Genomic DNA, 13,152 nt, shown 5'->3' with positions numbered 1-13,152 from the left:
CTTCAGTAGCAGGGTGGGTCCTGCATAGATGATCTTCATAGCACATGCAGTGACCAGTGGTGTGACGGACCAGTGGGTCTGGTGAGCAGCTGTGGGGATCTGGTGAGCAGCTGTGGGGGTGTCGGCAACAGAAAGGGAAGCCAGTATTGTAGAGACTGGCTGGGGCTGAGGGGCTAACCTGGGACAGTTGGAGGCCCTGTGGGCGTCTACCCATTCACAGTACAGTGCCCGCCTTGAGTGTACTGTTGCCCTGCTCAAGGCGATGAGGAAACCATGGAAGAGAGTTGATCCTGCTAGGGTTTGAGGTTTGGGCCATGGTGTCTTTCAGCCGCTCCTCCTCAGTTCCTGCCCCTGGTTAGCGCAGAGCTGACTTACTCTGGCAACTGAACTTGTTGCCTTGGGGTCCCTTCCCTCTTTTGCATTAGGGAGTGCTCCCCCTAGGTCTTCCCTCCAAGACTCATCACAGTGCCTCCACCTCCATCAGAGCCTTTGGGGTTGACAGTTGTCTGCCGAGTCTAGTGCCCTGGAAGGCTCCTGGAATCCTGCCTGTTGCTGGGGGCTCTGCTGGCACCAGCTGCGGCCAGCTGCTGAGTCTCAGCCCACTGGACTCGGCAGAACCACCCTAAACAGTGTCAAAATAGCTTCTTCCTTCCCAGCGCTGGAAGGCTTTTCCTCTCTCTAGGGGAGAAATAAGCCAAAACCAAAAACAGGAAGAGAGAGAAAAATAAGGATCCCAGTATGTGCAGTACCTGGTGTGACTGTGTGGTGTGTGTGCTTACGGGTTATCTGTGTGGTTGTGTGGTGTGTGGGCTATCTGTGTGATTGTGTGGTGTGTGTGTGTCTATGGGTTATCTGTGTGGTTGTATGGTATATGGGTTATCTATTTATTTGGCTATGTGGTGTGTGTGCTTATGGGTTATCTGTGTGGTGTGCGGGCTATCTGTGTGGCTGTGTGACTGTGTGGTGTGTGTGCTTATGGGTTATCTGTGTGGTGTGCGGGCTATCTGTGTGGCGACTGTGTGGTGTGTGTGCTTATGAGTTATCTGTGGCTGTGTGGTGTGTGTGTGCTTACGGTTATCTATGTAGCTGTGTGCTGTGTGTATGAGTTGTCTTGTGTTTCCTGGGGTGTCTGAGGTGTGAAGCAGGGTTGGCCCATTGCTTACTGAGGTATTTTCTGGAGCGTCAGAATATTGAGGTGTGGTTTGGGGGATGCATATGGGAGTGTTCAAGTGTGGAGTAGTGGGCTGTTTTGAGGGGTGTGGAAGGTTTGGGGTGTTTGAGATGTCACCCCATCATGAAGTGTCAGGGTGTACAGGACGAACATACTTTAGGCTGTTGTTTTGGGGAGTGTACGAGGGTTGGAAGGTTGAGATGAAGAAGAGCATGGGGTATGGAACTGTTATTTTGGGGTGTTTAGGAGGGTTGGGGTGTATGTCAGAATGTTGACATAGAAACTCGGGCTGCTGTTTGGGGAGTGAAGAAGAGCTGGAGGGTTGGAATATTGGGCTGTTGGAGGGTGTGGGGGGGTTGGGAAGTTGGTGGGGAGTTGGGGTGTGTGGGAGTGTTGGGATGTTATTTTGAGATACACAGGCGGATTGGAATGTTGGTGGCGGGGAGGGCTGGGGTGTGTGAGAGCGTTGGGCTGTTGTTTTGTGGGTAGGAAGGTTGAAACGTTGCTTGCTGGGGTATGTGACTGTTAGTATACTGGGGACCCCTGCACTGGGCTGGTCTTGTGTGCATGTATTGCCTCTGCTTCTGTTCACAGCCTACTCCAGCATTCCCTCAGCCCCCATGAGCCCTCTCTTCCCCACAGTGTCCCCCAGGCCCCATAAGGGAAGGGACTCCAGCCACAAGGGGTCTAAAACACAAGTCCCTTTCTGAGAACCAGGCCATGCCTAGCATCTCTGAGGACCGAGACTGTGTCTCCATGCATGTTGTGGTTGGAGCCAGGCCATGTTCTGGGCAGGCTCTCTGAGCTGCCTTCTCCCTTGCCTGAGTTCTCAGCCTTATGTAGATGGAGCCTTTGGAGGCTGGCCCTAAGGTCTCATGTGTCTGTCTCTCTGCCCCACAGCGGAGTTGGAGTTCGTGCAGATAGTGGTCATCGTGGTAGTGATGATGGTGATGGTGGTGATGATCACATGCCTGCTGAGCCACTACAAGCTCTCAGCCCGCTCCTTCATCAGCCGGCACAGCCAGGCCAGGAGGAGAGACGACGGACTGTCCTCGGTAAGTGGCTGCTGGGGCTGCCGCCTGGGTGTCCGTCTGCACGGATCACTCTGACTGTGCTCCACTGAACAACCACATCACCCTACTTGAGTGCCTCAGGAACCAGGATATGGAGACTGCATCACAGAACAGACCGCCTGGGTCTGGCTCAGCCTGCTCTGAGGTGCGGGCGGGCGGGAGGCCCAGGGGTGACTGAAGGTTTGGGCTGGAGGAATGCGCACCTTCGGGGCAGACGTGACATGTGCCTGAGCCTGCGTCCCCAGCACAACCCTGGGGCAGCTACAGCAGAGAGGCTTCTGCTGCCTTCCCAGAGCGGGGAGGAGGTGTCAGGTATGATTGTTGTGGGCTTCCAGAGCCTCTCTGAGGAGCCCCACTGTGCAAGGCAGGACTAGAATTCATCTTAACCGCCACTGTTATAGACTGAGTGGGAACAGGGCTGGGGGGAGCAGGGAGACAGGAGACAGTCAAGGGGAGACAGCTAGGGTGTGTGGTGGCAGGTCCGGCCTCCCAAGGCCACGGAGAAGCTAGAAGACATAGAGCAGAGAGACAGCAGCTGGTGCTCAACCGGGTGCCCCCAGTCCTGTGGCCGTGACCTAGAGAGAAGGAGGTGGCAGTCCTGTCCTCTCGCCACCACGCCACCAGCACCTGGGCCCTGTAGTCCGAGTGCCTTGGGAGGCCATGGAAGCAAGTGGACACGCAAGAGCCTCTCCCTGGGCCTGAATCTCATCTGGCTCCTCAGGTATGATGAGCCAGCAAAGGCACCTCCTGGGTAATTCAGGCTTGACATAGCAAGCTAGCCATCTCTGGCTGGAAGGCTGCCTCATCCACGTGATGTCTCACCCGCCAGCTCCCGGCTGAGGGCTCCCTGTGTGCCCAAGCTCCCCTGGCACAGGAGACAGCCAGGCCCATCCCAGGACTGTGGGTGGCAGAAAATCATACAGAGGCAGGGGCTCCACATAAGGAGCTTCCGGCTTGGGGGAAGCTGTGGGGGAGAGCTGCTGGTGAGCAGCTCTGGGGTCCAGCTTTATGGCTGGAGACATGATGCTCCTAAGAGGAAGGGAGGACCAAGTCAGTGTAGCCTTGGGATAAGAGTTCAGGGGCTCAGTCATCCCCAGAGCCCAGAAAGCAAGCATTCCTATGTGTGCTGAACCCCTTGTTAGCCTGAGTGACACTGTGTAACTAGTCACAGGTCATTTATTTACATCCTACCAGGGTCATTCACCTAGTGGTCACCTTAATGCACCCAGAGGAGCTGCTTGATCTCTATGCAAGCAAGCAAGTGTACACACACACACACACACACACACACACACACACGACAGGGCTTGAGCAAAACTAGTCTTGGTACCTCTGGGGATCCTAAAACTGCCCTCTGTAGTACTGAGGAACAGTCATACTGAGCCTGAGGGGGCCCTGGCTGACATAAGCTTGTGTTTTGATGCATCAGCACTGTGAGCAACAGGGACTTCCTGGAACTCAACAGCGTCCCCACCGGACTCCAGAATCACTGCGCGTGGGTGGCACTTGTCCTCTTGACTGTGACATGGGGCCCTCAGGTGTTCACCATCACTGACAGTGGCATGGAGGGAGCTGTCGTCTCTTTGTGGCTCACAGTGCAGGACAGGATGTGGCTGTGGGGCAGGCAGGCAGTGGCAGGGGAGAGCTAGCGCGTGTGCAGCCCCAGGGGCAGTCCGGCTCCAGGATGGCTCAGCAGGTGCTTGGAGGATGGCATGAGATGGGCCATGCTGGGCAGAGTGCCCCAGTTTTGGGGGATGTCCCAGGCTGGCAGAGGCACCTAGCGTCTAAGAGCTGAGCCAAGACAGAACTGCCCGTTGCCTGAGACAGCCGGGCTGTCCCTGGCAGCTTTGGGCATCTCCGCTTGCGTCAGACCCAGTTTCAGGGCATCACGAGTTCATCTGGGCAAGAACTGTGACAGAGACACGGGCACTCCTGACGGAAGCCCAAGACACATCCCGAGGGCAAAGCCGGCACCTGCTGTGTCGGAATCCTGCCTGCCATGCCCTGGCTCACCTGGCTCATTTGTTATCTCCGTTACCTAGCAACGGGCACCGCCATCTGCCTGGCAAGTGTTCTTCACACAGCACCAGCCCTGAGCTACGGCCAGGGCTCCACTCCCTTAGAGGAGAAACTGGAGCTCAGAGAGGTGGAGCACTTACCTAAGGCCAAACAGCTTTCACGTCAGGGTTAGGTGAAGATCCCACAGCCCGCTGTGGGGTGTGGTTAGCCAGGGATGTGGAATAAGAAAACAGAGAGGCTCTGGGTGCAGATGGTGGAGGGGGAGGAACTTGTTCTGCATGGACACCTGAACTCAGCGGCCGAGACAGACAAGACTATGGCCCTCCTCCCCAGGGCCACCTGGCTGGATAAACAGGGAGCCCAGGGGAGGCCTGGAGCAGAAGGTGACAATTCCCCTGGGACTCCCTCTCTTTCCTACTTCTCAGATGTCTGCTTTGTGACCTCCCAGAGAGACCTAGATACAATTGTCTGCCTGGGCTCAGTGTGTCACGCTAGGCTCTCCTGCCCATCCAGGCCTTGGCCCTTGGATCTCTCTGGCAATGGCTACTTTTGAAGGAAGCCTTGGAGTTGGGTGTGAGTAGGCTACAGTTTCGTCTCAGCACACCTGCCTTATGCGCTGGTCACCTCTCCCTAGACCCAGAACAGCGGGTGAGAAACCGCCTGGCTGACGGCCTCAGTGTTCTCTTGCTGTGCCACACTGGCCAGGTTGCTCTCTGAGGGACTTTTCCCATGTGATAAACAGGAAGAAGGTAGGAGCAGGAGGGTCAGGGAGACACACATGCCCACTCCCAAGCACCCACCCGCTGTCTTCATGTGTCCATTGAGACCGTTGGTCCCTGCCTTGCCTTCCTGTCGTCCCTCACAGCCTGCGCCTGCTCCCATTGGACTTGGCTGGATGCACCACTTCGTCAGCGGCTCCCTGGGGAGTGTGGTGTGTCAACAAGGTCACTGCAGGCCAGGAGCTCGCCTAGGGCCTAGGATGAAGCCATGCTTTATCTTCTCATCGACCCTTGGCCTAGGCCTCCTGCTTGCCATGGAGCCCAGCCTGCCAAGAGTTCGTGTTCTGGGGCCAAAGGCAAAACTATAGTAAGACCAGATACAGGGGTCAGCCAGAGTGGGAGCCAAGACCTACATCTATACCCAGCTTCAACGAGATTCAGGCCTTTCTCAGCCTGTGTCGGGGTGGGTCCCAGCTTTCCACCTGCCAGAGGTTTGCTTTGCAGAATTTGATGGTGACTCATTGCCCACAGGGTGGGACTATTGTCACTGTGGAGCTGAGGGGACAGTCAGACCCCTGCCTGGAAGCAGCCTGAAGGGACTTTCCAGGCAGGTAGTAGCTCTCGATCTGGAGTTGGAGTTAGGTGGACAACATCAACAAATTGGCCTGGCCCAAAGGCTGTATGCCTGGGTTTGTGAATAAAGTTTTATCGGTGCACAACCATGCCTGTTAGTGTCTGTGAACTATTAGGGTTTAACAAAGCAGAAACTGTTTGGAGTTTTAGTTTTTTCTGGTATAATGTTTTTGGTTATTCTTTGAGAGTTCATGCGTACAGAAATGTTATTCTGACCCTTTGAGGAAATGGCTGGCAGATTCCTGCTTTGGGGAAGTCCAGGGAGTGGCTGTGGAGAAGCCGTGGTGAACTTGGGCAACCCAATTGAGAAGTCATCGCAGAACAGAAGCCAGCATCCCAGCCAGTGTCAGGAGCAAGAAGGAGCCCCGGAGCCATCATAGGCCAAGGAACACAAAGTTCTAGAAGAAAAGAGGGAGGGGCTGTCCTCCACCTCCCCCCAGCAGCTGCCTGAAGCCCCAGGGTTGGGGAGTACTAAGTGATGGCTGAGTGGTGGCCGAGGGCCACACCTTAAGCGTGTGCTGTGAACCACACTAGACAGTAATCATGGGGGGTAGGGGTAGTATGGTAGCCCTCCCAGTAAGACTGCAGCTTTTCAGAGAGTGAGGCATGTAGACAGGTCATGGACAGAGAAGATGAGGTTGTGTGTAGGAGAGAGTGAGGCATGTAGACAGGTCATGGACAGAGAAGATGAGGTCGTGTGTAGGAGGGAAGGGCTAGTGTTCTAGTCTGCTTTTCTGTTGCTGTGATAAAACGTCGTGACCAAAGGCAGCTTAGATGAGGAAGGGGTTCCTTCAGCTTACACTTCCAGGTCACAGTTCACCATTGAGGGAAGTCAGGACAGGAACTCAGGCAGGGAGGGACCTGAAGCAGAAACCATGGAGGAGCGTTGCTTGCTGTCTCTCTCTCCAGCCAGTGCTCAGCTAGCTCAGGCCAGCTTGCCCAAGGATGGTGTCACCCACAGTGGACTGGGCCCTCCTCATCAATCATCAATCAAGACAGTATCTCACCAGCTGGCAATAGGCCAAGCTGATTCAGGCCATTTTTCAGTTGAGATTCCTTCTTCTATGTGACTCTAGGTCATGTCAAACTGACAATAAAAATTAGCCGGGACAGCTGGGATCGGAGGTAGGGGAGGTGTACGTTGTACATGCTATAGGCCGGGAAACACTTGTGAGGGCTGCGAGGTTTGCTGGCAGGGTGGGCCTGGCTGCTCCTCCTGAAGGCTGAAGGAAATGCAGAAGAATCTCAGCAGATTGGTGGGAGGGTGTGGGTAGGAAGGACTGGGCCCAGTGGGCGGGGGCATAGGCAGAGCAGAGGCAGGACCCTGGGGTGCAGCCTATGAGGCCTGTGGAAACCTCCTTGCAAGCCCTGCTGGCTGGGAGACCAGCTCAGGCCTTCACTATCCAGCAGGCAGAGGTGCCCAGGCAAGTGGACTGGGTGGCTGTGAGGGGGAGGGAGAGCTGAGGGAGACTCCAGTGGGTGGGGTGAGGACAGCAGGAGGAGCTGGCAGGAGACCCTGTGGGTCTGGCTTGTACATCTTAAAGGCAGCTGGGCCATTCACTGTATGGGAGACAGTCTCCTCGTGCAGGTGCGGTCCCAGAACCGCCTAGTGGCCACTGGGTGAACTGCAAGCCTCTGCAGCTTGGGGAGGGACTTTCTTCCCCAAACTCAGGAAAGTAGCAGCCCAGACCAGTTTTAGAGTGATAGAAGGGTGTGTTCGTCTGGATTGCGGTGGTGGGATGTCCGTATTTGACCGGATTGTAGGCTTTGAATGTTCGAGTGCATTACTTCTGTAGCTACATCTCAGTGAAGCCGGAATTAAGGCATCCTCTCCCCAGGCTGGAAGTTACACCTAGCCACTCAGGGCAGCTCAGTTCCCTCCTGGGATGCCACAGCAGAGGACATGAACTTCGGGAGTGACAGTCCTCACACACATGACTCCGTGTCTGTTTATTAATAAAGACGTTTGAGACTCTAGAGCAATGATTCTCAACCTTCCTAATGCTGCGACCCTTTAATACAGTTCCTCATGTTGTGGTGACCCCCCCACCAACCATAAAATTATTTTTATTGCTACTTCATAACTGTCATTTTGATACTGTTATGAACTGTAATGTTAATCTCCAATGTGCAGGATATCTGATATGCAACCCCTAAGAGGGTTACCACATACAGGGTGAGAGCCACTGTTCTGTAGAGACTTGGACACTCAACATCAACAGGAAACTGGCCCCACAGTCGAGCAGTCAATCCACATGCCCTGTGGCACATGCTTAGCATGCTGAGACATGTCATACCTGGTTTCTGTCAGTCTAGGGGTGGGGGCAGTGGTGGCACCTGTCACTTTTTCATGTATCCTGAGGGTCAGGTGATTGTGACATTCAACATGGAGTTCACTAATGTCTCCAGCCAAGTGTATGTATCCACATGTTCAGATGCTGAACCTGCCAGGTCAAAGTTAAGCATTTTGGGTAAGATCATGTAGGGAGCAAGCAGTTCTGGAAGAGAAGGCAGGCGGGAAGGCCGTGTTGGGCTTCCTTATCAGCCAGTTACAGATTCGCTCTAATGCCCAGGAGAGCTGCCTGTAGGCTTCGAGGGAGGGTGTCTCTCACAGATGACGTATGTGCTTTGAAAGCCTGACAGGACAGTAGCGGAAGCTGCGGGAGAAGCCAAGAAGGCTGATGTGATCTTGTCCTTGACCACACAGATGTGGGGAGGGTGGAAGATGAGAACTGGATGGGCCCAAGACTTCAGGATGAAAAGTTTGTGTCTAGGATGGGTGGAACCCTGTGTCAACAGCTCTGTCCACTGTTGACCCTGTGTCCCTTTCCACTCTACAGGAAGGATGCCTCTGGCCCTCCGAGAGTACGGTGTCAGCCGGAATGCCAGAGGTAAGGACGAGCCCCACCTCCCCTCCTGTAGTAAGTACCCTTGCTCTCAGAGCCTCCAACTCCAGGGGCGCCACCCGCAGCATCTGCAGCTGGCCCTGTTTCTAGGAGTTCCCGGGGGTTCACCTGGGGCAGCCCCTCCTGAGCCCACAGCTCAGTCTCTGGATCTGGGGACCCAACCCGAGTCTGCCTCCCTCCCTGACCCTACTCTGCCCCCTCCAGTCACAGGTCTATGCCCCGCCTCGACCCACTGACCGCCTGGCTGTGCCCCCCTTCGTCCAGCGGAGCCGTTTCCAGCCCACCTACCCCTACCTGCAGCAGGAGATTGCCCTGCCACCTACCATCTCACTGTCTGATGGGGAGGAGCCCCCACCCTACCAGGGTCCCTGCACCCTCCAGCTACGGGACCCTGAGCAACAGCTGGAGCTGAACCGAGAGTCTGTGCGTGCACCCCCCAACCGGACCATCTTTGACAGCGACCTTATGGACAGCGCCATGCTGGGAGGCCCCTGCCCTCCCAGCAGTAACTCGGGCATCAGCGCCACCTGTTACAGCAGTGGGGGGCGCATGGAGGGGCCGCCCCCCACCTACAGTGAGGTCATCGGTCACTACCCAGGGTCCTCCTTCCAGCACCAGCAGAGTAACGGGCCGCCCTCCCTGCTAGAGGGGACCCGGCTCCATCACCCTCACATTGCCCCCCTGGAGAACAAGGAGAAGGAGAAGCAGAAAGGTCACCCCCTCTAAGAGTGGGGGCCGGGGCACCTGTAGGCAAAACAGCAAAAACACTCCGCACTTAAGAGAGAAGAGAGTGGAAGGCGGGGACACAGGCCCTGTGGCGTGTGCCCGCTCTCCTCTGTGTATAAATATTTACATGTTCTGTGTGGTCTGAATGCAGAAGCTCAGAAAGCTTGCAAAAAAAAAAAAAATATATATCACGTTTCTTTGTTGAGCCGTGTCTTGAAGGCAAAAGAGAAAATCCTCCACTAGTCTTTTTTCATTGTTCTTAGTTGAGCTCCATGTGTGAATGCTTAATTTCTTTTGTTTATGATGGTTTCACTTAACTTTAAAGACATATTTGCACAAAACCTTTGTTTAAGATCTGCAATATTATATATATAAATATATATAAAATAAGAGACACTGTATGTGGGAGAGCAGGAGTATTTTTGTACTAGAAGAGGCCTATTAAAAAAAAAAGTTGTTTTCTGAACTAGAAGAGAAAAAAATGGCAATTTTTTGAGTGCCAACTCCGAAAGTGTGTATTACCTTGTAAAGAAAAAAAAAATCCTACAAAGCAGGGGTTTAGAGCTATTTATATAAATGTTGAGATTTTGCACTATTTTTTAATATAATATATCAGTGCTTGTTTGATGGAAACTTCTAGAGAGTGTGTTGAGACTTGAAGGAGAAATGTTGAGCTCAGCCTGAACAGAGCAGTGGGGATGTCCCTCCGTGTCTCAGAGGGCCCCCCACCCCCGTGTAAGAATGGTGGGCTCCCCAGGGCCATGCACCTGCAAGCCAACGGATGCTTCTGTCCAGATAGGCTGTGAACAGTTACACATTCCCTGCCGAAGGGGACCCATGTTGTCCCTCTGGGTTACAGCTGAGTCAGGACTGCCCCCACAGAGGCACCTGATTCCAGATGCCTTTCCCAATATGAAAATAAACTGTTACCGAAGGAATCTTAGTTTTTTTCTTCCTCTTTAAAACACAGAAACTGAAGGTTCAGTGGAAGGGGCAAGGTGTGCCCCCAAAAGCCAAAGCTACTCCCTGCATTTGGTGCCGGGGGATCCAGCGGCTCACTTCCCGCAGAAGGGGCTTGGACACCAGCGTTCCGAGGTTGGGATGTATGCAGTTCTACGCTGGCATGTAGGAAAGACCCGGGGTGTTAGCTACTTGACCTCAGACAATCTGTTTCCACTCTCTATTGATTTTCACTTCAAGAAGCCAATTAGTAGTCAACCCAAGATGGAAAGGGACAGTTGCCCAAGTGTCCCCTCCCAGGAAGCCCAGAAGGGTTAGGAAAGATTGCCACCACCACCAGCCCTTACCTCAGGCTCGAGAACAACTTGCCCTTCTCTCACTGGCACCGATCCCTTCTACCCAGAAATGGTTGTTTTTGATGTGAGCGTTTGTCTGTTTTCGTCACTCTGAGGAGCTTAGGATCTCATTTCCAATAGTTTAATTAGTACATGGGGTATGATGGGAACTCTAGGAGGATTACTCTTCTGTCTTATGTGAGTGCAAGAGAAAATGTGCGTGCGTGCGTGCGTGCGCGTGCGCGTGCGTGTGCGTGTGCGTGTGTGTGTGTGTAGTGAGGTCCCCTAGGGTTGAGCAGGGGCAGAGGCATCCCTCCTCAGGAGGCTCTGCAGGAGTTCATTCCTTCCCATCCTACACCCTTCCCGTCCACAGAGGTGTAAACAAGAGATGAGAGGCAATAATTTATATACCACACTTTTTATTACTTGAAAATCTTTTGGAGTTCAGGCTACCACACCTGTTTATACACATTTTTAAAATATATGGTACCCCCACCATGCCTTGCTGAACGCTGAGCCCAAAGCTCTGCAGACCTGCCTGGCAGAAAAACCCCATACCTGTCAGTGTTTTGAGACCAGCTTCTCCAGGAGGGGTTGATCTAAAACTGGCTCTTCTCTCAAAGAGGATTCTTTGAAATGTCACATAGAGGTATCAGATTCTGTTGTCACCAAGTTCCCATGTTGCCCTGTGTGCATAATGTCTGATGCCTTACAGAGGAAGCATCTCTCTCTGGGCTCAGGGTGGGGGCACTCCTGTACGGGGTCTCATTCACAGGGCCATCACGGTCTACTGCCGGAGCCCAACTGTCCTCATCATTCCCTTCCCTTCCCTTCCGCACGGTGGATGTGCCCTGCTTGGTGAGGCCCCCGTACTGTCCCTGCAGCCTTCTTGTAGAATACTGCATGCGGTTTCGTCCGCGTGGGACATCTACACATGTGAACCTCATTCGCGTATGTGGCTTCAGCTGAAAGCCAGGCTGAAATGTGCCCACTGTCCTCTAGAGCAAAACCGACTGGCCTGCTTCTTTGTATAGGTTGTTGCAGAAGCTTGCTGGGCCCATCTGGCTTAGGGGCAGGCCCACCCCCTTTGATAACAACCCCAAACTGAAAAATGGGGTCCCTTGGATGTGGGTTGTAGGAGCTTGAAGAAGAGCTTGTCAAAGTTAGGACACATGCAAACTCATGCAAAAGCAGCAAGCATGCAGGCTGCTGGCTGCGGAAGCCTGGGCGCTGGGCGCTCTCTAGATGCTAGTCTTCCCATGGGAAGTTAGGCAGGTCCCAGGAAGTGGCTGACTAGAGAGGGACCAGCCTGGTTGGCTTGGAGAAGGGGGTCTGCTGCTCCATGAGGTTCTGAGAAATTGACAGCCCTTGACTCCCTCTGCCCCACATTCCTGTCTCAAGCACTTACTCCAGAGAAGTCATTTCCTCTGCAGAGCCCAGGGCTGTGGGACAGCATGGCAGAGCTTGGATCTGCATGACTTTGCCTGCTGCCTTTTCAGAAGCCTGTTGTTTTAGCAAAAACTTAAGACACGACTCCATACCCAACCTGTAACAGGAATCAGGGCCGGGCAGAAACCAGACCCCTTCTCCGTTCTTGGTCATTCCTGTGACCTTCGTGACAGACTTCCACGTGCCCCTCGGTTTCCAGAGCCGTAGACTATTGTAAGAGTGAGAGAAGTGTGCTGATTTGCGCTCTGGACTTCGGAGCCGGAAATGCCACTGCACCGCAATCCAGCGGCCCACACCACCTGTGTCACCTGCCCCCCCCTCCCCTGCACACTGTCCTGCTGCACGGCCGCTTGGCTTTGGGATGCCCTCCTTTGCAGCCATACTCCCCCCCCCCCGCGCCCCCTTCTGTTCCTGGTCAACACCTGGGATTTCTCCCCATGCCTGGAGCTCACCACTGTGGGAGACTGTACCCAGGCCTGAGAAGCTGTTCTTTGTGTATCTATAATCTCTGGTGCCAATGATGGCGTTCTGAAAAGCCGCAATACGAAATAAATTTTACAGTTCTTTGGAGAGTGAATTTTCTCCCTTTTTGGAGGTCAGGGGGTGCTGTGTAGTTCTCCCCGCCCACCCCCATTCTCTGCAAAACCCAGGACCCATGGAGTGAAGACAGAGGCTACAGTAGCTGCTGGGGACCCTGAAACAGTTTGTTCAGCCTCTATTTCAGATGAGGTGGGGGTGGAGTGGGGGGGAACATGTCAGAGGAAACCCTTGTTCCCAGAAGTGGCCCAATAAAAGGGGGGCTGGTGGGGTTAAAAGAGTTGCCCTGAATATTAACAATGTTTCTACCTTCTTGGGAAACAATCACTCATTACCTGAGGAGAGCTCAGGTAAGGTCTGTGAATTCTGAGACACAGGCTGTGTGCAAGAGGTGGACTATCACCCCTGACCTCGGAGGGAATTGCAAGCTGTTTGCAGGGGAAGCCCAACCTCAGGCTGATCAGGGTGGCTGGTGGGGTAAGCTATACCCAGGAGTGCTGGGCCCCAAGCCCTCCTGGCCCTCAGTGCCCAAATGTGGAGCAGAGAAGGGTTCCAGCGGCACATGGGCGCCCCACTTCTGGGTGTGAGGCTCAACACAAGGCTGTTGGATGCTGGTGGGTGGGC

General features: G+C 54.0%; 1 protein-coding gene across 1 annotated transcript in view; it reads left to right on the top strand.

Moving 5' to 3' along the window:
* The window catches only part of Pmepa1 (prostate transmembrane protein, androgen induced 1), a 52,904-nt gene extending 40,343 nt beyond the window's left edge, over positions 1-12,561 (top strand). Inside the window, exons 2-4 of the mRNA XM_028893780.2 lie at positions 2,072-2,226; positions 8,456-8,506; positions 8,726-12,561. Coding sequence (XP_028749613.1) covers positions 2,072-2,226; positions 8,456-8,506; positions 8,726-9,247 — 728 coding nt within the window. The 3' untranslated portion in view covers positions 9,248-12,561. The remainder of the gene's footprint in view (positions 1-2,071; positions 2,227-8,455; positions 8,507-8,725) is intronic.
* Positions 12,562-13,152: the final 591 nt, after the last annotated feature.

The sequence above is a fragment of the Peromyscus leucopus genome, chromosome 4 (genome assembly GCF_004664715.2).
Source record: "Peromyscus leucopus breed LL Stock chromosome 4, UCI_PerLeu_2.1, whole genome shotgun sequence".
In the NCBI taxonomy this organism is placed as follows: Eukaryota; Metazoa; Chordata; class Mammalia; order Rodentia; family Cricetidae; genus Peromyscus; species Peromyscus leucopus.
The sequence above is the reverse complement of the archived record's forward strand: the minus strand, read 5'-3'. Positions and strand labels throughout refer to the sequence as shown.